Below are 23,334 nucleotides of genomic sequence, written 5' to 3'. Positions count from 1 at the left end.
TGTCCGCAGTGTCTAGCTAAGCAGAGGTGCCCCAGGAGGTAAATAGGACACTGAGGTGGTAATAACTGAACCTTATAACTTGCACAAGGTCAGATGACTTTTCCAATATATGTATACATCCAGTCCTTCCCTTTTCATATTTGGGTTCCAAAATCTTGATAATAACAGTACCAGAAGAGTGAAATTACTTTTATAGGAAATGATCTGTCCACTGCTTCACTATAGCTGTTTAACTTCGAAAATGTGTACTGTAATAGTAATTATGTATGTATGTTTTCACACACACACACACACACACACACACACACACACACACACACACAGTCCTCTAATTTCAGTGGAAGAAAGATGATTAGAGACCAACTTACTAATTAAAAAACTATGACCAGCTCTGAACTGCATTAACGAAAGAGGAAGCCGAAACCCAAACATAAAACTTGGGCACCTCATCTGTTATATTTTATCTTTCCTCCTCTGTCAAAGACCTTGATGGAAATAAGGCCTGGTAAAGTATATCCAGACATCCAATTTTATTGGCATTTCAACTTCATAGTTAAGACAACATCCTCAGGATTAAGAGCTGTTCTTAACTACAGAAGTGAAGCCAGGTACTGCACTGTATGAATCCTTCCTCCAGAAAGGCACGGGAGGCGTACCAAGCGCAGCAGCCAACAAAGTCCATTTCCTCTGCTCTTGTGAAGAAGGATATCCTTCTCTAAAAAACTCACGGAAGCTAAGTGGTTGCTTTCATATCCTATCAGAGCCAATTGACATTTTGTTTCACTGGCAAGCATCTAATAGATTCATTTCTCATAGCAAAGCTAGCTATCAAGTAGCATATATTGAACTGCTTGCTAATATCAGAACAGTGCCAAACAGAGCAAAAAAATGGTCCACGCTCTAACAAGGTAAAATGTGGGAATCTTGTTTCTGTACCATGGAGATCAAACACTTTCTCATTTCCTATAGTACTGCAGTAATGTACCAAATTACGGTTCCTGCGTTTTCTAGGGTAAAACTCAAACCTGCTGTTAGGCTTTGATACTTGTGACAGGGCAAGTGAAAGAATGACTGACCTTCTCATTTACATCAACATCTAGAAGGTATTGTGAGCTACAGGGAACATATTCTCTGTTAGGCAAAAGCTGCAGTTTTCCTAAAGAGCTCAGCTGTTATTTTGAACGCCGTCGACATACCGAGATACAGATACTGCTTTCTGCATTTGCAATCAGAATGTGCAGAGACCTCACATCAGAGCACATCAGAATGACGACTTACCGCAACTATCCATCACACACCCCTGCTATTAAGAAACTTCAACCATTATCATACAAGCAGGCTTTATCTGATGTTTTCCTGCAAATTACAATTGAGAGTTTAAAAATAAATAAATAAATAAATAAATAAATGTTTAATTTTAAGATTAAAGCTTTGCTGAAAACTTTTGCTAGATGGCCTTTTTAAGCTGTTCTCATCCATGAATTTATAGTTAATGTTTTTGTATACATCTTTTTGTCACATCTCACCTTCACACAAGTCAAAGCTATTAATGACAAGTGTTCAATACATCTATTGATGATAGCTTTTCTGTAAGTGCCAATGATATATTTCAAGTTGTACTAATCAAAAAAGCCTGCTTGTGTCTAAGACACCTGGACTCCAGATAGTGTTCGCAGCTAGAACAGGATGAACAAAAGAGACCCAAAAGATGGTTTATATTTTTTCTTTAAAATTCTGAGATACAATGAATATTAAGATATAGTCTCCCTTTTTTTCCCCCCCTTATAACTCTGAGATGACACGACAGTTAGCTATGCAGGCACGGTATTTACAAAAATCACTCAAGAAAAGGAGGGTTTAAAAGTCTGTATCAGGCCCTTAAAATTAAAGGGGAACTTGTCATGATTTCAGGGAGAACGCTAACGAACTATATCTGCAGAGGGAATGGAAGCAGATAGCTGATGTGATAGGACAACATCCAACTTTGTGCAGTGGTAGTATTTTGAACTTTGGGGCATTTTCAAGTTCATGGGGCTCAAAGGATACAGTGCCCCGAAATCTGTGACTCCCATACAAACCCTGTGAGTAAAGTACCCTACACTGCATGGTATGAAGCTGTTACAGGGTTGAAGTACAAGCTTCTCATGCAGAAATCATACACAAGCAGTTAGAGACTGGAAATTTCTCTCCAATAAAACATTTTCAAAACATTCCTGACAGCTATGTAGATAATGCAAAGTCGAGATATTAGATGAGATCACTTTTCAAGGACCAAGGCACAGCTATACTGCACTCTTTTAAGGCACTGCTGCTACCAGCTGTCTGTTTGGTCTCTCTGATAGGGTTCAACAATCCTCTGAGAGACAGAAGAGGGTGAAAGAGGATCTGAATTTCAGCCATTTCATTTCAGATCAAGATGCACATTCCATTCTCTGCTGCCTGTGCAGCAGGAACAGCAGCCTCTGGCAGACCAGGAGGGCAACAGTGGAAAAAACCACATCACTATCTCAATAACCTGCTTGAGCTTTCATAAATCCCTCAAGAACGATGCCTCTCTTGCCCTCAAGGGAGCATGCAGTCTGGCAGGAGAAGGAAGAACAGCTCAAACATATAACCAGGACACAATTCTAGTAACAAAATAAGAAAAACACCCATCCATTTAGGCTTCGGTTTCAATTCACACACAGCAAATGAAGTCAAAACAAGTGTTCACACCTTATCATCCAGCTGTCTGTAGAGACTGGCAATCTCCTCATCATATTTCTGCTTCTCCTCTGTTGAGATGCTGGCAACAACTGGTGTGATATTGTCAATAATTGGGGTGTTATCACAAGGCTCCAGGTTCTTCTGGTCCTTTGCGCTGATCTGCTCATCTTCAGGCACAGCTTCCCCTGCAGGCACACAATCCACGGTCATTACAACCCAAGAGACAGAGCAGCCTGAAACATGGACATCCCAGGACAGACCTTGGCTGTTGCTGAGGGGCACTCAGAGAAGCAAAGAAGGGATGTCTGTTTTGACACTGTGATCCGGCTACAGGCCTGCTCTCTGGTACGAGGCAGGCAACTGCCATAAATAAAGGTGACAAAGTTAGGTACAGAAAGATGGCCATTCAGTCCCCACAGTCAGAAAAACAAACAAACAAACAAAATGCGGCAACAGTTCAAGTGGCTGACGTTAAGAGGACTGAACTCCCGACTCCTTCCCCTTCACTCAAGCGCTTTATAGATGGGATTAGCTCCAAGGATTAACATAAGCGTAAATAAGGACAAAAATCAGACTTTCGGCCTAAATCCCACAGGCAATTAAACGTTCCTTCCTCTCCAGACTTCAGACTGCCTTATCAACTCTCCCTCCGCCATACTGAGCTGCTAAAGGATCGGGACAACAAGCAGAGAGATGCATTTAAAACAATACTCACGTCCTGCCTTGTCACATCTAAAATTAAATGGCACAGACCAATTTTCAGATGTTGCCTATGCATACCAGATAGGATGTTATCCCTATGCATTTTCTTTCACAGTAATTTTCTCTGAGGAATATTTTCTTCCATAACTTAAGTGCATTCCAATTACTAGTCTGCTGCAGTTCAGTGAAGAGGGACAGGCAAGCTGCTCATGCCAGAAATTGAATCTACCTTCATTAGCGTCTGCCAAGAGGCTCCGTTAGCTGCTGAATGCTATATGCATTGTGCAAAGTGTGGGAAGGTTACGTTCTACCCGTCTGCAGAAACATCCCCCCCCCGCCCCACCGCCCATTTCTATGCAAAGCTACCGTATTTTTGTCCTGTAAAGCTTAACTAGCCATTCCTCTTGCCAAAACTGCGTGGGCACTATTTATCATACTGGCAGGAAAACAAGTAAACAGGGCAAATATCAAAAACAAAAAGGCAGACTAATTCAGGCCTGAAAGCAAAAGAAAACAAAACAAAACAAGGCATGAAAGAGCATGATCAACAAACTGAAGACAATTTTCTCAAGCTTGAAGCATGAAATCAGTAACTTCAAATCAAGAACCATAACCTCTATAAAAGTACTACGTTTAAAATAATCTCTGCCCTGTTCCTAGGGGCTTAATGTCATTTTAGATCATTAATGAGAAAAACGAAAATTGATTTTTCATTGTTGCGCTTCACTAAAGCGGAATAAGAAAGGTGGGCTCATTCAGACTTCGGGAACTTGGCATATACGTGGCAGTGCTCCTCACACGGTGCAGACTGTTTCAGTAACCTCCACAGAAGAATCTTGAAGTTTTCATTTTGTTGGTGTATTTTGCTTAACTCAGAAACTTTCTGACTACCACATGTGAAGGGAGGCAGGGAGCCCAAGTTTGATATAAATGCTTGGATGACAGTACCCTAACTATAAAACACAGGCCAAATTTTGCATTTCAATACAAGTCTGCTGGACTCCCACTTCAAGGAGAACTAGGCATGCCTGGCTTCTACTACAAATTCATTTTGCATTTTATTTTCTAAGTTTATAGAATAAGCTATACTTATGGAATATTTATGCATCTATTTTGTACATTATTGTCTAGATGTAATTTCCTCTACAGTTTCATTTGGAAAGAGCTGTATTCTTATCCCGCATAATGCTATTTTTTAAGGTCAGAAAAGAAATCAATAGCATTTTGAATGCATTTAATGTAATGCTTGGTAACACTAATGAAGAGAACAGGACAGAGGGAAGGAAAAAGGAGGTATGTGTATTTAGACAAAACAATAGAGACAGCATGTTACCAGGCTCGTTTGCACAGCATATAGCCATGGATCTGTATGGGCTTTTCTATGAAAAATAAATTAAAAAAGAAAAAAAAAAAAGCAATTATGTTTCTAGAATGGGAAGGAAATTAAAGCAGTCACATTTAGTAAACACAATGAAACACACAGAACATCAGAGGATTACAAATTCCCAGCACTCCACAAAACCAACAACAGACAGACTGTTTCCATAGCAATTTTACTATGCTGAAAGAGAAATATTCCCTGTGCTAGAGTGGTCCAAGTCTCCAGAGAAAGGCACAGAAAGCAATCACTAGGTAACCACCTAACATGAAAGGCAAGTAAACCAACGCAGGGAGTATTGGCTGAAAGGAGGAAATAATTTTTTGCTCTCATAAAGGTTAGGTGTTACCTCTTAAGTATGCACTGTAGAGATTTCACCCACGATGTTCAAAACCAGACTTAACTGTGCAACACAGTCTGTGACTAGGTACCCAAAGATTATCACATCAGAGGTCACTAACACAAACTTACTACCCATGTGGTTACTATGGGGTTGTACAACAAAGTATCTTGTCTGGATATTCTCTAATATGAGGACAGGTACCACTGCGTTTTCAGTACCTACCATTTCTCCACCTGTTCAGTTCCAGCTCTAGATGCTGAATAACATTCTTTAGACTCTTGTTTTTGTCTTTTTCTTTCTCATACTTTTTCTTCCATTCTTCTGCTGTCAGCTCCAGGTTCACAGAGACTGTGTTCTTAATAGTCTTAGCTCTGTGTAACAAAAATAAAAGCTATCAGTTGCTTCGCAGCTTTTATCTCAACACGACAGTAGGGATTAAGAAATTCTTCAATAACACAAAGCTAAACCACTAAGAGTTTGCAATTTGTTTTCTAAAGTGAAATGTCACAATTCAATTTTCTCTCAAAACCTCAGTCGTATTTAGGCCTTCAAGCCTAAAGAACTCTTTCTATACCAAAATCCAGCAGCCAGTCACCAGTCAGGAATTGCTCTGCTTCTTGAGATTTCTTGGCAGAGCAGCAGCTCTGGAAACTGTCCTTAGATTAAGGACAAGAACATTTCCTGTCATAATTTTTCTGCTAAATAACCTGTCATCTCTTTCAGCTTCCCCTGGCCTGGGACTCATTGCACACCATGGCATACAAGTGTCTGGCCACAGGCTAACCCCATTAAAACCATTCCTTAAATTCTATCAGTGACACTTAGCTGTATTTCAAACATTATAGCATGAGGGATGCCGATACAGGGAGGCACAGAGATGGATCCCTATCCTTTCCGAATGCCAAACAGCATTTTCAAATACATCTTTGAGGGCAGAGAGAAAGGAAAAAGAGGAGAACCACTGGTGCAACTCTACAGGTTTTACATCTAATCTAGCTTGTACATGGACATTCGGGGGCCTAGGCAGAACAAGTAGGAGGTGGTCTGCATTTGTATGCTCTGCAATAACAGACTCCTTGGCTTTTCTAAACTTTATGAGATTTTCAGAACAAGTCTCAGTTCTACAAAGGGCAGAGAACAGGGAGACCGGATTATGCTGCTAGAAGGCCTAAATACTACCTCTACCACCCAGTGATTGGGGGGGGGGGGGGGGGGGAAGGGGGGAAACTGAATTCCAGCCTGTGTCCTTGGGAGGTTTTGGAGACCTCCTACATGGTATGGGGGATTTAAAGGTCAGTCCTGAAATCCCTCATGTCTGGCTTGTGCCAGGAAAGGTTTGAACCTTCTCTCCCATCCCATCAGAGACCTTCAAGACAAAAGAGGATATTCCATAAGGGACTCAGGACCCTGCCATGCCTCTGCGGCTGGCAGCCAAAAGCCTATGAGAAAGCAGCATTATCTATGGTCTATCTTGGAGACGCAAGAAAGCGTTACTCTGCAGTATGCAGGGAAGGGAACAAATATACAGAGCAGTAGCGTGCATGAGAGACAGGCACAGGAGACTGGTGCCGCAAAGAAGAAAGGCTGAAACAGGGGCAGGAGCCTTCCACAGTGTACAAGCCAAAAAAATTCAAGACCTCAGCATGCATCTAGAGGTTCTCCATGTATTGTGTTCAAGCACACATTTTGTGTGCCCTGCTTTACTAATCAGCAATATTTATAGCTACTTAAAAGTGAAATGTAAACTTAATCCAAAACACGTGTGTAATCCAATTCATAAATTACATTGTCACTCTGACCCGGAAATTTATGGCAGCCAGTGACCTCTTACCTTAATTCTCTACAAGGTTAGAGAACCACCACATCTTGGCAGTCTGGGAATCCTCCCTTCATCTGTTCTTGGTCTCTCCTCCCTAAATGAGGGGGCTGTATTGTCAGTAACAGATTTACATTTCAAGCTTGCAGGCTACTTTTGATGATAAAAAGTAAAACTGTACATTGTAACCCAAAAATATGGCATCCAGGTAAATTTTCAGGGGAAATTTAAACAAGTCAGAATGTAAGTGAAGGAAATGGCACTGTGGTTTGGATGCCAAGAATAATGTCTCAAGAGAAGAGTCTATGGCAACCAAAATTAAACAAATGAACACAAGGAACAAAGACTTTGCATCTCAACTAAAATTCTTGCTCTGTATCTCAATACTTCCAAAAAGTATCACTGACTAAAAATTGCCAGTACAGGTATATGATGAATGCTTTCCCCTACACATCTCCCTTTCCATTCCAAATCTTCCATTTTCAGGGCCTCATCAGCAATACTGACATTTAAAATGCTGCTACTCAGGGCCCCTGACGAGATGCACCCATGAGTGCCGAGAAAGCTGGTGGATGTCATCGCTAGGCCACTCAAAGCAAGTGTCACCCCAGTCTTCAAAAGGGCAAGAAGGAGGACTCAGGGAACTACAGGCCAGTCAGCCTCACCTCAGTCCCTGGAAAGGTGACAGAACAGCTCATCCTGGATGCCATCTCCAAGCACGTGAAGGATAAGAAGGTGATCAGGAGTAGTCAGCATGGATTCACAAAGGGAAAATCATGTTTAACCAACCTGATAGCCTTCTATGATGGAATGACTGGCTGGGTAGATGAGGGGAGAGCAGTGGATGTTGTCTACCTTGACTTCAGCAAGGCTTTTGAAACTGTCTCCCATTAGATCCTCATAGGCAAGCTCAGGAAGTGTGGGTTAGATGAGTGGACAGTGAGGTGGATTGAGAACTGGCTGAATGGCAGAGCTCAGAGAGTTGTGATCAGTGGCACAGAGTCTAGTTGGAGGCCTGTAGCTAGCGGTGTCCCCCAGGGGGTCAGTACTGGGTCCAGTCTTGTTCAACTTCTTCATCAGTGACCTGGATGAAGGGACAGAGTGCACCCTCAGCAAGTCTGCTGATGATCCCAAACTGGAAGGAGTGGCTGATACACCAGAAGGCCGTGCTGCCATTCAGAGAGACTTGGACAGGCTGGAGAGATGGGCAGAGAGGAACCTCCTGAACTTCAACAAAGGGAAGTGCAGGGTCCTGCACCTGGGGAGGAATAACCCCATGCACCAATACAGGTTGGGGGCTGACCTGCTGGAAAGCAGCTCTGCTGAGAAGGACCTGGGAGTGCTGGTGGACACCAAGTTGACCATGAGGCAGCAATGTGCCCTTGTGGCCAAGAAGGCCAATGGGCAGGGGGGCTGGACTAGATGATCTCCAGAGGTCCCTGCCAACCTCAACCATTCTGTGATTATGTGATCTAAAGGTCCTGAGTGCCTCAGTAAAAAAAAAAAAAAAAAAAAAAAAAAAAAGAGCCTGATTATAAACAAAATCACAGTTGAATCAGTCCCAGGTTGCCTACTTGAGAAATCCCACAGTGCTAACAGGGTTAAAAACACACCAGCATCTACAGCCAGTTAGGAAGTGCTGTAGTGAGCCCTGTAGCCGGTCCTTTGTCACTCTCCCCAGCGCATAGCTGAGTTACTGGGTTACTACTTGGTCGAGGGGGACCGTCAGCAAGAAGAAAGCTTGGACTTGCACCTCTGCCACTGTATGCACATTCACTAGTCACTGTATCTCTAGGCAGAAACCACCAAATTTAAACCCTTCTAGTGGTAACAACAACCATTTTTTTTATTGGGAAACTGCTTAGTTCCAGCAGAATCTAAAAGATTGCATTAGAAAATGCAAAGCAAGCAGAAAAAAAAAAATGGAATAGCATCTACTCTAGCAAATTCACATTTAAAAAGAAAAAACAAGCGAGTCAGTATGAATTAAGAAAGCTTTGGATCTTTGCCCTTCACTGCTCAAACACTGAGCCCCTCCAAACAAATCCAATGTCATCAAATAAAACAGACTAAGTAGCAGAAAAACAAAACAAATCTACCACCAGTTTGCAAAACGCAGGCTGAAATGCCTAGAAAAGAAACTACCCTTATGAATCAGCTATACTGTTCTTTGGGGAGGGCAGATGATGTTATTTTCTTCATGGCTCCACTTAATGATTCTAAAACATTCTTTAAGTGCAACCAGTTACTAAAAATCCTGAAGCTCTTACATCGACAAGAAAACTCTGCCATATCTGTGCCTCGTACTCTAAATTCTGCTCCAGTGATTTGCATTATGTGGCAAGCAGGAGTTTTATTACTTTAGAAGAATTAAAAACAAACAAACAAAACAAAAAAACACACCTACAGTTTTAAAATATGCAGATGTCCAATGGTTAGCATATTATTCTATCAGAAGCATAGCTCAAGTTTCTGCTCATTTGACTGTACTTGGGGTGGGGGGAAAGCCACACAATTAAGTTTATTGACTGCATTACACTAATGATAGGTGAAGTACCTATTAGAAAGCTCTAAAATAGAAAACAATACAGAAACACAAGAAAAGATGGAGCAGGAAGAGAAGAAAGTGACTCACTCCTAACGAAGAAACACATGCACATGTTTATTAGCTTAGGTGGGCCTATGAAGATGAATTTTACTCCTGGCACTTATTTTAATGGTGACATTTCTTTATTACTAGGGCAAAAAAAAGATACATGTGTGTATGTATATACACCTTTCCTATAACTTTAATATGTTATTCAAGCCCTTAATACAGACAGTCACATTAGAAAAATAAAACATCACAAAAGCCTGTAAAAGAGACTATTTCCTGTAGACTATATTCCTTTTCAAAATATTCACGAACAACATTATGTATGTAAAGGTTGTGTGCTGCTCTGCAGGCCTAATACAGCAATAGGCCTCACTGGTATTTCATTCCTTACAATTAAAGGCTTTCCATGAGGAGCTCCCGTTTCGGCACAGTTCTACAGCTCAGAAGCAAATAAACACCCAAGAACAAACCGCAACCAAGCACTCTCACAAAGTATTTAGCTATTTTCCCCAGTTCTTCCAGCTGACATCGTGGTCCTCAATAAGGAATGTTTTACAAATAAAAAGAAAGGATAAGAACGCTCCTTCTCTTAGAAAGGTGTTAACTGTTTTTAGCATGCAGCTTGGTTGTTTCTAGTTTCACGGAGGGCATGTATCACAAATAAATTCACTCTGCTGTTCTCATTAGTCATGTCACATCAGTCAAAGCTCTGCCAGCCAGGATGTGCTGAGTCAGTTGCAAAATTGATTTGCCTTCCAAACAGGAGCAGAAATACTCATTACTGAAAAGAGAAATGAAGCCAAAAGAAAAGTAGACTGAAGTAGCATGGAAGTTGGACACACTTCCTTCAGCACATATGCATACAAGTTCCCACTGCAATTATACAATACAAAGCAGAAGCAAACCCCTTCATGATTCCAGGGATAAAAAACAACCCACCCCCAACAAAACAAAACCAAAAAACATCCAAAAAGTAACCCACATTACCTTTCAACCCCCTTAATCTGAACTGCTACATTTCATTGCTTACATTTCTTTTCATTTCAAACTATACCTGCGGACACAGAGATAGTTCAGCACAACTCCAGGCAGACTGAAATCCAACACAACACCTACTCCTCTACTTAAAATGAAATGCCTCTTCAGCTGCTTTACTGCACCGGAGCCTGAACCGGAATAAGTTAGCTGGAGCAACGGAATTGCTGTTTTGTTTTGTAGAGGTGTAAGCTTTACATTTGACTAAAATCATCTGAAGTCAGAAAATTGTAAGGCTGGAGATTTAAAAATGAGCCATCAAAACATTTAAACTGTTACAATCAACAAAAACTGCACAAGTCATTAGACTTCAGAGTTATGTAATACTTTGTATTTAATAATTACTGCATCTTAATAGTTGCATTTACTCAAAATTTCTCTGACACATAGTATACGGAATTTCAGTAAAAGCTTCCATCTTTACTAACTTCATCTTATGTTCACTATACAAAGGTGAATTTAAAAAAGCATAGCAACTGTTAAACTGATTATGTTAGCAACTATTTACTCCTTTTATGGCCCTTTTTTCATAAAAACTTAGAGAGACCTGAGAAGTTCCCTTTGAGGAGTTTTTCTGTGCCAGCTTTTGTTCTAAGGGAGTAGTTTATGGTTGCACAGTGTGTGAAGAAAGTGTTAGAGCAAGCAGAGATCAGAGAAATTCATGCTTTTTACAGCTACCTGGCTTGCAGCATGTAGGTCCTTCCCTGCCTTCCATAAATCCCAGCAGATGTCAAAGACAAGTTAATACCGTTTCTGGCAATGCCAGATGAGGAAAATGTTGCAGAGCTGTCTCCCAGCTTTAACCCATGGCAGCACCCCTAATCCTCACAACTGTCCATTAGGAGGGGCTGCACCCAGCTGCATCTGTTTGTCCCCCACTGCCCATCCTGTGTTTTTGTGTGCTCTTCTGTGCATGCACTGAAGGGATCACCTTACCTCACTAAAAAACTAAGGAAAAGGACACATTAAAGACTAAAATGGGGCAACAAATCAATAAAAGATTCTCAGATTGATCTGTTATACATGATTTCACTTTCCAATACAAAATGCTCCTTAACAGTGTGGGCTTCAACGTAAAAGTTACACACATCAGAAAATACAACCCATTTTCAGACAGAGACATATCTAATGTATTGTACAAACTTAAATAAATTGTATCTCAAAAACAATCACAAATTATTAGTATTTTTTCCTGCTATTACAAATATTCATGCATGAAAAAGTAATTTTCCAAAGTATCAGAGTTCAATTACAACAAAGGCAGTAATTATTTAAATTGGCCTGACCTATTTTTGCAAACCTCTCCAATGTACTTCATATGACTATCGCCACTGAACACACAAGAGAAATTCTTTCCTGACCACTTCCACATTTATATTTTCCTTACTTGCTCCTGAGGACTTGTTCCTATATTGTTAAGATCCTAAAAACAAAAATGTCTGGGAGGTATCATGGTAATCTATAACAGTTGTCAATATTAGACTAAGTTCACATTCTACATTTTGCTTAATTAACAGTTGAGAAGACACTTTTTTGCAACCATAATCACTGAGATAGCATTCAAGGAGAAGACACAGCTGTTTCAGAACATATGGAAGAGCACAAAGAATTGTTATCTAGCCTAACGATGACCAAGACTCACCGCTGTCCAAACATTAGCGTAGACTTTGTTTCCGCTTCATTGAAAATAGAAGGAGAGCAGCATATAACAATGGTGGTTCTGCAGTTTCCACCAAGGGAATCCTGAAGAATTCGGGTCATTTTGCTGTCTCGGTATGGAACATGGGTTTTCTAATCAAAATAGAAATCAGATACAAGAAAATTTGCTAAAATTAATGATATCAGGTTCTCCCTCATTATAAATCTACAGTGACAGACTTAATGGATTTTGAAGCATATAATTCTGAAGTGTAATTGCTTCGATTGTGCTAAGATGTACTGCACTGGAAAATTGCTCAAGGGAAATCACCAAGAATTTGTTTCTTTATATTTAGTAGAGTAGCCAAAGTGTCATTGGTTTATGGTAGGAAAGCCAATACTTTCTTCTTCCTGAATTGAAATGTTAGCTTATTTCTTAAGCACATGGTAAAGAAACAGATAAATAAAAAGTCATTCTTAAACAGCACAAAACAGGATTACTTACAGTTCCTTCTGCCAAGGCAGATATCACATTGCCTAATGCAGACAAAGACTTATTGATATTTTTAGCTTCATCAAGAACAGCACCCTCCGCTCCAGTTTTGCTGACCTAGCAGAGAGAACACACCACAGTCAGGCTCAGCTACTAGCAAGAGCCTGTACAAATACAGTTACAGTGCAAATGGAGATAGTGCAACAATTAACACTCTTGGAAGAGAAACAATATCCGCAACATGAAGAGGGAGAGTTTTTAATATGCACCTTTTTGTTAGCGGAAGCCTGCAATTCTTCCGACTTTCTTCCAGTTTCAGCGCAAGTTCACCTATGCGCCCTTATTTTGCTAGAGAAAAAGCTGTTCAGTCTGTGCTCTCTTGAGAGGCCACTTGGAGGCCACTTTCAAGACCAGACTGTCCACACAGATAGGGAACTTGCAAACGGTATCATTTGCAAATATCTTCAGGGCATGCTCAGTGGCACAGCATATGCCACCAAACAAATATTTTGGCATTGTATTTTGCTTGCATGGACCAAGAATTTCAGGACAAAAAAAGCATGACCTTACTCATACTGAATGCAAGGTTTGCTTGTCCACAAACTGGACCAAAGGCACACAGGTCAGAGGCTTAGTGTCCTGGGAAGAGTGCTCCGTTAGACAGCAGCAAAGATTTATAGCCTTTTCTCTCTCTTCCCACCCCCTCCTGCCACTTGGGGAAGGGAGAGGTGGCAGCGTTTATGCAGAAGTGTAGGACAAAGCCATATATTTTTCTTTAAGCTGAAACTAGAGTATTGCACTTTCCTCTAAAAAAGATTGATATATGATATAAAAGGCAACATAACTGTACATTTTAAGAAAACAATCTATCAAGGAAATCCTTATTTCAGGTTTTCAGTGGAATGCCCAAGCCAACATAAGGAATTGCAAAAGTGCAAGTTTCAGTGAAGAACAGAATCTGACTCATCTTCTAAACACTACTAACAGTTTTTAATTTAACATTTAATACTGAAAATGAATATGATTAATTACTGCGGTGAATGGCTTCCAGATTCTACCGATGACTTAACTACTGCATCCCACTGAGCATTTCTGAAAGGTGCACAGACTATTAAACAAAGCCATTTATTTTACCTTTTCATTTTCAGAAAAAAAATAGAAATTTACCCCCACAATGGAAGACATCTATGTTGTTTCATTATGAACAATTATTTAGTCATTTTGAAATGCATAGTAATTACCAAGGATCCAGCTTGAATGACAGCTTTTAATTTTATTTTATTTACAGTGAATGAGTTTTGAACACTCCACAAGATGTTAAAACCATAACTGGAAAACAATGACTTTTTTTCCATTGCAATAGTGTTCTAGACCATTACTTTTGTGATGAACAGATACAAATTATTTTCTGGTTAGTATTTTTCCATAACAGAAAGCAGAAATAGTCACTACAATTAAGAGAGCCATTCAGAGGCTTCAAACAGACTTCAGCTGCATAACTGCTGTTATTTCATTGAGCTAGTATATGAAATAAATATAGAAGTCCTAGGAATAGCATATGTCTGAACATAAACAAGTGAAAGTAACAGTCTAATCTGACAAATTATGTAACAGTTACAACATTTTCAAGTAAACTGAGGCTAACATTTTTTTTTATTTTAATGAAACCCATAACTACATGTGAAACTGCGTGAAAGTATGCTGGTTCAAGCCACTTTATTATATCACAGATCTTGGTTTTGCATTTCACCCCAAAGAGCTCTGATGTGTTCCTTTTCTCCAAGTTACTTAAAAAAAAGATTTGGCATACTAATGATAACAGTCAAGATGAGACTTCTGTAAAACTTTTGTAACTACACTTAGTTTTACAGTGACACACACACTCGTATGTTCAGCACAGTGATCCCATTAACATCTCCGAGCGCAGCTGAGGAAAAAAGCAAGATTACCTTCTCACTTCCAGCCAAGTCTACCAGGTAAAGCTTTCCACTGAGTTTCTTCTCAGTTTCCACATTCTCTTGTTTAATATTAATGAGGAAGATACTGTGGCTTCTAGAGCTGTGTTCGTTCATATCTACAGAGCAATCACATTTTAAGTGCTTTGTTTAAATGCCTTTTAAACCTGCCAAGAAATTATTTCATCATAACAAGCTCATGACTAATGAACTCAGAAATAAGAGTCCCCTTATAAGTACAACCGCACTGAGAGCAGAGTCTGCACCCAGAGCTGCAACCAACATTCGCGCACTACAGAATGAGCTCTTACTTGTTCCTGACACGAGCAATTTAACCAGACTCGTGCTAAATGACAGCCGTGGAAAAAATGTTGTTTTTTTTCCCTCTGAAGGAAAATAAAATGACCAGAAATTGGGGGGGAACATGGCCTTAAGTATAATGAAATGCCATTTCATGGATACAAACAGAAATAAAGATTCTCTCCTTTTGTGCTTGTTAATAAGGATACACTGCACACAAAATATATCTATGACACAACAGATGCTATTTAAAATGTAGACCTACAATTAGCAACTAAGTTCAGCATCCTGGACTGAGACTGAATTTTTTTTTTTTTTTTTTTTAGTTGAGCAAGAGAATTTAAAGAATTATAAAGCAATAAAAAAATTGAGCCATTGTTTAAGGAGCCTTCCCAAATTTTAGGAAATGTTTTCATCAAAACCATACTATTTAAAATAGAATTTCAGAGTGATTTTTATTGCTTCTGTAAGTAAAAAATCCTCCTTTACCCACACAGCAGGTAGAACACAGGCAGCTCCAGCCTCAGCTTCTACTCAGAAAATTCTAAATTCAGTGGTAGCCAGATTATGCTTGAAGTTTCATAAAGCAGCAAAGAGAAAAGCCATTAAGAACCAGGAAAACACCTTTTCCTCCATTTCCTCTATTTTCTCTGTTACCATAGACCCCACTGCCATCCTTCCCCATTCACAGTCTCAACTCCCTTTTTCTCCTCTATCTTCAAACTCAGTTTTTCTATTACACTTCCAAATTTGCTTTTTGCCACTCCTCGATTTCAGTCTTGGTAAAATTCATTCTTTGACCAACTTCTGTCTGAACTTTTATGTGCCAAATGCAGCAGATAATACCACAGCAAGAGGTAGATTTGGATACTTTTTGTTAAAGACAATAGCAAAAACCAAAGGAGTAAACCTTATTCAGGAAAAAAAGAAATAACATTTCTATCAGCATGGTAAGAAAGGCAAGGAAAAACAGGAACAATACAATATTTATCAAAGCAAAAAAGTAGAGACATGGAAGGATGGAGTTACTAAGTGCATCATAAAAGAAAAAAAAAAAAAAAACAACACACAAGATTTGAGTTATAAGTTGAGCTTCTGCCAAGCTCACTGCTTGGATCAAATACATCTTGCAACATAAATTGGGAAACAGGCCAAAGACACCTGCCCTTCTTATCACCATAGGGCTAGCTGGGCTTTATGCGGGTTTGACACAGGTTGAAGTGATTTTTGTTTATTTAGAAAGACTTGTTTGCTTTGCCATCATTCGAGCTCAGCCCGAGCCATTATATTATATATAATGTACATTCTTCATATATACACACATACATACATACATATATATACACACACACATATATACACATTTGTGTATATATATGTGTGTATATATATACACATTTAGTTATACACAATTTTGCAGTATCTATATTATGTGTAACAATAGAAATGTTGACTTTTTGTAGTGGCACATGTTAAATTTGGGAGTTCTCAAAGCTGAAACTATCAATAAATGTTTCTGTATGCTGTGAAGCTGCTGTAAAATAAATAGAAATACAGTTCTAGTCATTTTGGAGTGTTAAAATTTGTGCATCATTACATCTTTCAGGTTAGTATATTATGTACTTTGTGAACATTAAGAATCAATACACCACTACAAAGCAACTATAAGCAATGCTTTATAGCCAGAGAAGCTTCCATAGATTATTACTTACTTGTAACAGCTACATGACGGTTAGCTTTCCCTTCGTCAATGACATCCAAAACTTCTTCAGGACTAGATACAAATCTTTCTGTACATCCCTGTAAATATGCAAATTGGACACAAAAGTTTAGTAAGCATACTACTACTCCAAAAGCCATCAAGAATAACATTTAGCACTGACGAATAAAATAAGAAAAAGAATCATCAACCTCTAATATGAACTTTAGGAAGGCAGTGGGTCAAAACATGCCTTAGTATCAATTTCAGCAGGATTTGCTGGGATAACCTGCGAGAACGTTTTCTTTCACAGGGTTAAAGTCAGTCAAATCCAAACATGCAGCAGAAGCAAGTGTCATTACTTGAACACATGGAATGAGACTATACATTCAGATTACTAATTTGGGTTAGATTACATAGTCAGAATAGTTTTTCTCTCTCAGTCTAAAAGACGAGATGCACTGTCCTCCTTCTCTGCTTTAATACAATATTACAAAGGGAATTTTTTTTCCTCTCCCGAGAATCAGAATACAGAATATTATTATTAATAAACAGAATATTATATGTATATTAAGGTTCACATATGTTCACAACAAGTACAATTCACATTTAAATGAACAATTTAAGTGAAGGCACAGGAAGCCATAAAACAATTGACGTGAGTTCCTAACCCAACAAGCCTGTTCTAAAATGTTGTAAGATCACAGCATCTATGTAACAAAATATTAATGAAAAAAATCCTTCAAGGTGTTCTCTTTCATATCCAACATGAAATAGAAATATGAATACCTAAATCTTAACACCTTTATAACAAAACATAAGTGTTTCAAGTCAGGAAAATAAAGCAAACATAAATGATTCAAGCCCATTAATATTTCAAGAAACTCTTTAAATCCTGAAACTAATATTACTTCAACATCCAAGACTTTGAACATGAGATGAATCACCACAGCAAACACATCAGGATACAAATGGAGATCTGTATATAAATGCATATATTGGTTATCTGAGAAAGAACGAAAAAACAGCAAAGTTTTTCTTGTACCTTAACATATGGGACTCTGTTTTTATCTTCATGTACAGCAAGGTTTGTTTTTGACACTAGGAAAAAAGATGCAGTTCATTACGAGTATTCCACAAGTGATAATGTGTCAACTAGAGGCATGACAGATAATCTGAATGTATTAAATTTGTAACGTAAGAGTGTAGTCACTTCCCACTCCTTAGTAACTATCATGGTTTCTGTTATGTAAATCTGTATTTTTTTTTTTCTTTAAAGCAAAATTTACGGCACAGACCTTTAGTTTAATGCTGAGATCGATAAGTTAAATACAGACCAATTTGGATTTTTTCAAAGCAGCAAAAATTTCAAAACGTACAGAAGAACTCAAGGACTCTAAAACCCACTCCAATGCATGTTACTTTTTTGTGTTACTATTAGTACACATTTCTGACTTCCGACTGATTCACCAAGCACAAACTGCCTTCATCAACATACAGCAAGCACACATAGACACACAAATGGTAAAAGAGAGAGAGGGAAAACTCTCCAGTAACTATCTAGCAGAAGAATAACTTGAGCTGAACATATTCTAAATTTAACCAAAAACCTTAACAAAACATTGCATACATTTTTTTTTATTACAATTTTTTTGTTACAATTTCGCCATAAGAATATGCATCACCAACGAGGCTCAGACATGCAGGGTGCACTAAAATTCAGTGGTGGTTTATATGACTCAGCCCATTCTGTAAAAATCTCTATATTCACTAATCTATAATCAAGCATCACAGAAGTAGGTGCACAAGAACCAGAGAATCATATGACTTAAACTGCAAAATTTTCTTTTGTAAACCCAGTCACATAGCTTAAATTTAAATCCCTCTCAAAGTAACTGAATCAACACCAAAGGGGAAACAAATCACTACAACAAAAACACAACACCACTTAGTCACATAAGTAAAAGAAATGAAATACTTACCATCAAGTAGGTCCCTTATTTTGTCCAAATAAATCTCAAAGTAGGAAACCTAATTAAATAATCATAAACATTACGTATTTAAACTTTGGTGATTTAAAAATGATTGTACTTATATTTCCATACTTGTCAAAATAAAAAGCACCAAACTAGAAGGAAGACCCATCTCACACACATTTTGAATTACAACTCTTTCATGAAAAAGTACTTGTATTTTGAATGATTTACATGTCACATTACCCGGTCTTTCTCCATCTATCACTGACTCATGAGGAAAGCTTTACAAAAAAAACTTTGGACAAAGCTCATCATCTACGCATTTTCTGAGACATGCAAAATGGACAAAAATACCGAACATAACATTATCAGCACAGCATCACTAGTAGGGTACAATTTGACAACTGTAAAAGGCACGCCGATATTCAGCGGCACAAACCAGAGGCCATAGTCACTGGTTTAACATACTAGTTACATAAGCCTAAGCAATGCACATTAAATGAAACTAAGTGAAGCACACGTAACGTTCTTTCCTGAATCAGGTCCAAGCGAGCAACTTGAAGAAAAGACAGACAATTGTCCTTAAAATAAATAAATAATTAAAGACAAAAAAGTGTTTAAGGAGAGGGAGAATGAATGACCCTAAATAAAGGGCTATTCAACTCTGACAGAAGCAAACAGAAATGCGTTAGGGGGATGGTGCCTAAGTGTACTGGAAATAAGTTTTATCCAGGGATTATTTAGCTAGCCAAATACTAGGCAGCTAAATTCTAGATAGTAAAGCATCATTTTGTGTCATGGGAAAAAATAAGTCACATTTAGATTTATTTTTTTAAACTGATGTTTTGATCTTCCTACGTGATCGCTGCTATTACATACAGATGCGTTTAGCTTTTGTGCATTTTCTTCATCTGTGTCCCATTTAAAGCCATCCTCTGGACTAGCTTGTTTCAACAGTCTGGTTAATCCAGACTCATTTCATGTGCTTTGTATTATCCTATTAACATAGTGCTGAGGACCTACATACACTGGAGATGTTCCCCTCCCTGTTCTTAATGGGTCTCTAACAAAAGAAGGAGGGGAAAAAAGGTACAAAAACAAAAGAATAAAAAAAAAAATCATTCATTTTCAAAGTTGGCTCAGTTATTAAAAGACTGACAGTTCAGTTAAATTCTTGGTCACAGTGACAGAACATGCATTTCTCTAGATGACAGCTTCTTGTATAACCACTCACTCATTCATTGCTATTTAGGCAGCTTTTCTGTTATAATATTCAAAAGTGTCAACTATGATAGGAAACCACTGAAACAATTCCGTGCGGGCAGAACATGGTTTATAAAGTGATAATCTTCTGCTGGGACAGGAATTTACTATGCCTAGTGTCTAGTGCTAAGGGGTCCCCATCTGTTGGCATCAGAGTACTATCACGTAGAATAGCGAGAGCCACATGAGAGTTTTACAGATGATGAAAAATAAATAAATAAATAAATCATTCTCACTCTTGCAGAAGCCATTTCTGTAAAACTTCAGACATGTCTGTTTTCAAGGAGCTCAAAACTTTACAATCCAAGATCCACTAAAATATTTAGATGGTTTATTTCAACTTTGTAAAGATGCTTCTGTCTATGCTTCTTGAGCACACACCACTCAAGAACAGGAACGGCTAAGAACACCCTCATTACAAAAATGATCTAGTGCTTCCAAAAGGACAGTAACAGGTTCAGAGATGTGTAAAACATGCTAGATTATGCTGGATTATTAGAAAAAATTCCCAGAGGTACTTTAAGGGCTTTAATGCAGTCAATGGTGAAAAGTCACTCATCTAACTTCTAGTCACAAGGCGAACGGGGCAGAGGAGCAGAATCCCATTCTAAGAGAGCATCACCAGATCACAGCAGAAGAGAAAGTGTTTTCACATTGAGTTGCTGAGTGCAGCTACTCAGCTTTACCAAAACCTTCTAGTTATATAGTGTGTGTTTTAGGGGAGGAATGACAGAGGAGTACTCATTCTTCCTGCAACCCACTAGGTAATTTTACTGATGTCTGCTTAGGAGAAAGCTGTGTCCTGGCTCCAGTTCTGCCAGACTGGCTGAGATCCCCCCACTGCTGACAGCTGAGGTAGCGTTTTGCAGCCGCTCCCCAGGAGATTGGATGATGGATAAGAATTAAAGGTCACTTCAAAGAATTTGAGAGATCATATGTATGGGATCACAACAGGGATAGGTAAAAAACATATTAGCTGTCCAAACTGCGACTTAGTCCACCATCTTCTGAAACCCATATGTAAGCTCCCGAGATAAAACTGACTTTCAAACATCCTTCTGTAAAATTGCCTAAAGCGGTTTCCTCCATTTCAAACCCTTGTATTATGGATGACTATTTGTATCTTTGAAATAAGAACAGCATATCAATATTCTGTCAAATGCCATGTGAACCAATAATATTTATGGTTATAACTAGAGGGGCTGCAGCACAGTATTTTGGAGAAGCTGCATTAAAGTAAGGATGTTCTTACCGTATTTTCTCACAGTGTTGGCTAGCCTATCAGCTTTGGTGCAAGGTGACTAAGACAAGGCAACCAACTTGAGAAAGGCTACGGAGAAGCCTGAGATGCAACCAAGCTGTTAATTCAAGATGTTCTGCTGTGGCTGCCATTTTAACTGAAGTTAGCTAAGACAGACTAGCCAACCTAAGTCAACAATACATCCAAAAAATTCTGTCAAAGGCCCTTTCCTTAGGCTAATAAATTTGTCAGATTTTTCAAATAAAAGTCCTCCTTAATTTAACAGTTCTTGGAATTACAAAAAGGAAAAATTCTGCAGCAAAATGTTATAAGAATCCAGATTTCCCATCCAGCTCAACTTTCCTTCATCTGACCCATTACATAACATGCCATTCTGCATTTACCTTTATGTGAAACTCCAGGTTTTCATCCATGGAATAGATGTGATCAAAGATGTCATGTGCAATTCTTGGAATGATTCCCATCAGCTGAGGGTCATGCAGCTTCCCCTACAGACACAAAAGCAAACCGTAACTTGGAAAGCCTTGCTCAGGCACAGGAGAAGAGAAGGCCTTGTTCAAACGTATCCTCATACAGGGGGCCCTAGGAACATGTCTGCTGCTCTGTGGGGTTTGCTCGGTACAAGCGCACATAAGAGGTGGCAGAATGACTCAACACGTTAGCACCCTTCACCCTACAGAGCACTGATTTGTTTTGTCAGTTCCCACCCGTCGTGAAGCGTGCTGTCCTGCTGCTATTTACACTGTTACTCCCCGATTTAAGATAGATGAATAAACACAAACAAAACATGTTTACAAATTATGGACTGGTTCTCCCAGTTAAAAATCAGATGTTTGAAAACATGTCAGAAATTAAAAGTCTTACAGCGTTCAGATTTTCTTTCACCACTGTACTAGAAAGCTAAAGGGAAAGCTGGCTTGTGGGGATTTGGGGATTAGAGTAATACATTCTGGTTTCAGCTTGCTGGGCCTACTGCCAGAGAGCAGGGCTTTACAAACATGACTGTTCTCTATACGAATTTGCACAACTACTTTCCCCTATTCTTTGAAGAACCGAATATGAAATAAAAACAATTTCCTGGCTGCATAGCTCCTTTTAGTTGCATTCCTCTTTTTGAGTAAGTCAAACATATATAGGAAAGCTATCACTATTTAAGTACTGAACAAAAACATAAACATGAAATAAAAACCTTTTTCTGACTACAACATACATTGTATTATTATTTCCACATACTACATGAAACTGCTTAACGATGCCATAACAAGCATTTCAGTCAGTAGCTATAAGACACCATCAGAACATATGGTCCAGAAAACATATGATCTTCAAAACTTCATCTAAGTATTACTGCCAATAATCGGCACAACAAAGCATCTTACTCCAAATATTGGTACAGAAATTTTCAAAATATAGTGGATAACCATACAATCCTGATCATGGGAAGTTATTTTTGATCAGTAACTTCTACAAGTAAAATTACCCAGCACCAGAACAATTTTAGCAAAATAGGAAGAAAAGCATACACGCAGGCATGGCTTTCGCAGTATTATGCATGTTTCTGACTGACCATTGGTCATATACTCCCATTTTATCAGCTAGTCAGCCTTTACGAGTATTTCAAATATAGTCTTTCTGGACACCACTTCTTTCATTCTAAAGCTGGTTCTAAACATTAACCTAGGATGAAGGAAATTTAACATGAAGAACTGACAATATCTCAAAGCTTGAACTTAAAGCAGTTACTAGGTTTATGACCTTGAATTACACATCTTGCAAATAATAAGGAGAATAGAGAAAAAAGTCAGTTATATTGCTAACTGCCTTCCCTATAAACAACGCTCAGCTATATCTAAACAATTAATATTTTATTTATGTTAAATAATATCAACTTTTGCAGTGGGAGCAGTTAACTGCTATACTGCATACAACATCCTGTTAAACTTCTCAAAAACGAAAAAGTCCTTGTTGTACAATACACTTTCTTTTTTTCATACCATGAGAATGAAAAGAACGATGATCAAAAACTGAATTCTCAATGGAAGGGAAAAACTATATGTGCACACACAGAACAAAACTCAACACTTTTTTTTTTTTTTTAACCTTGCTAGCAAAGATGTCACTGCACAATGCTTAGTTTTGTTACACAGAGCTGTTATTGAACAGACACTGCAAT

The 23,334-nt window shown here is 38.6% G+C and overlaps 1 protein-coding gene across 1 annotated transcript in view; it reads right to left on the bottom strand.

Moving 5' to 3' along the window:
* Positions 1–23,334, bottom strand: part of KIF5C (kinesin family member 5C) — a 92,859-nt gene that overhangs the window by 33,918 nt on the left and 35,607 nt on the right. Inside the window, exons 4-12 of the mRNA XM_067299424.1 lie at positions 21,545–21,649; positions 18,644–18,692; positions 17,707–17,762; positions 16,675–16,762; positions 14,657–14,781; positions 12,720–12,824; positions 12,219–12,367; positions 5,352–5,500; positions 2,716–2,891 (exon numbers count right to left, since the gene is read on the bottom strand). Of these exons, the coding sequence (XP_067155525.1) occupies positions 2,716–2,891; positions 5,352–5,500; positions 12,219–12,367; positions 12,720–12,824; positions 14,657–14,781; positions 16,675–16,762; positions 17,707–17,762; positions 18,644–18,692; positions 21,545–21,649 (1,002 nt within the window). The remainder of the gene's footprint in view (positions 1–2,715; positions 2,892–5,351; positions 5,501–12,218; positions 12,368–12,719; positions 12,825–14,656; positions 14,782–16,674; positions 16,763–17,706; positions 17,763–18,643; positions 18,693–21,544; positions 21,650–23,334) is intronic.

Source organism: Apteryx mantelli, chromosome 6 (genome assembly GCF_036417845.1).
Source record: "Apteryx mantelli isolate bAptMan1 chromosome 6, bAptMan1.hap1, whole genome shotgun sequence".
NCBI classification, from domain to species: Eukaryota; Metazoa; Chordata; class Aves; order Apterygiformes; family Apterygidae; genus Apteryx; species Apteryx mantelli.
This window is presented reverse-complemented; position numbering and strand designations above follow the sequence as displayed.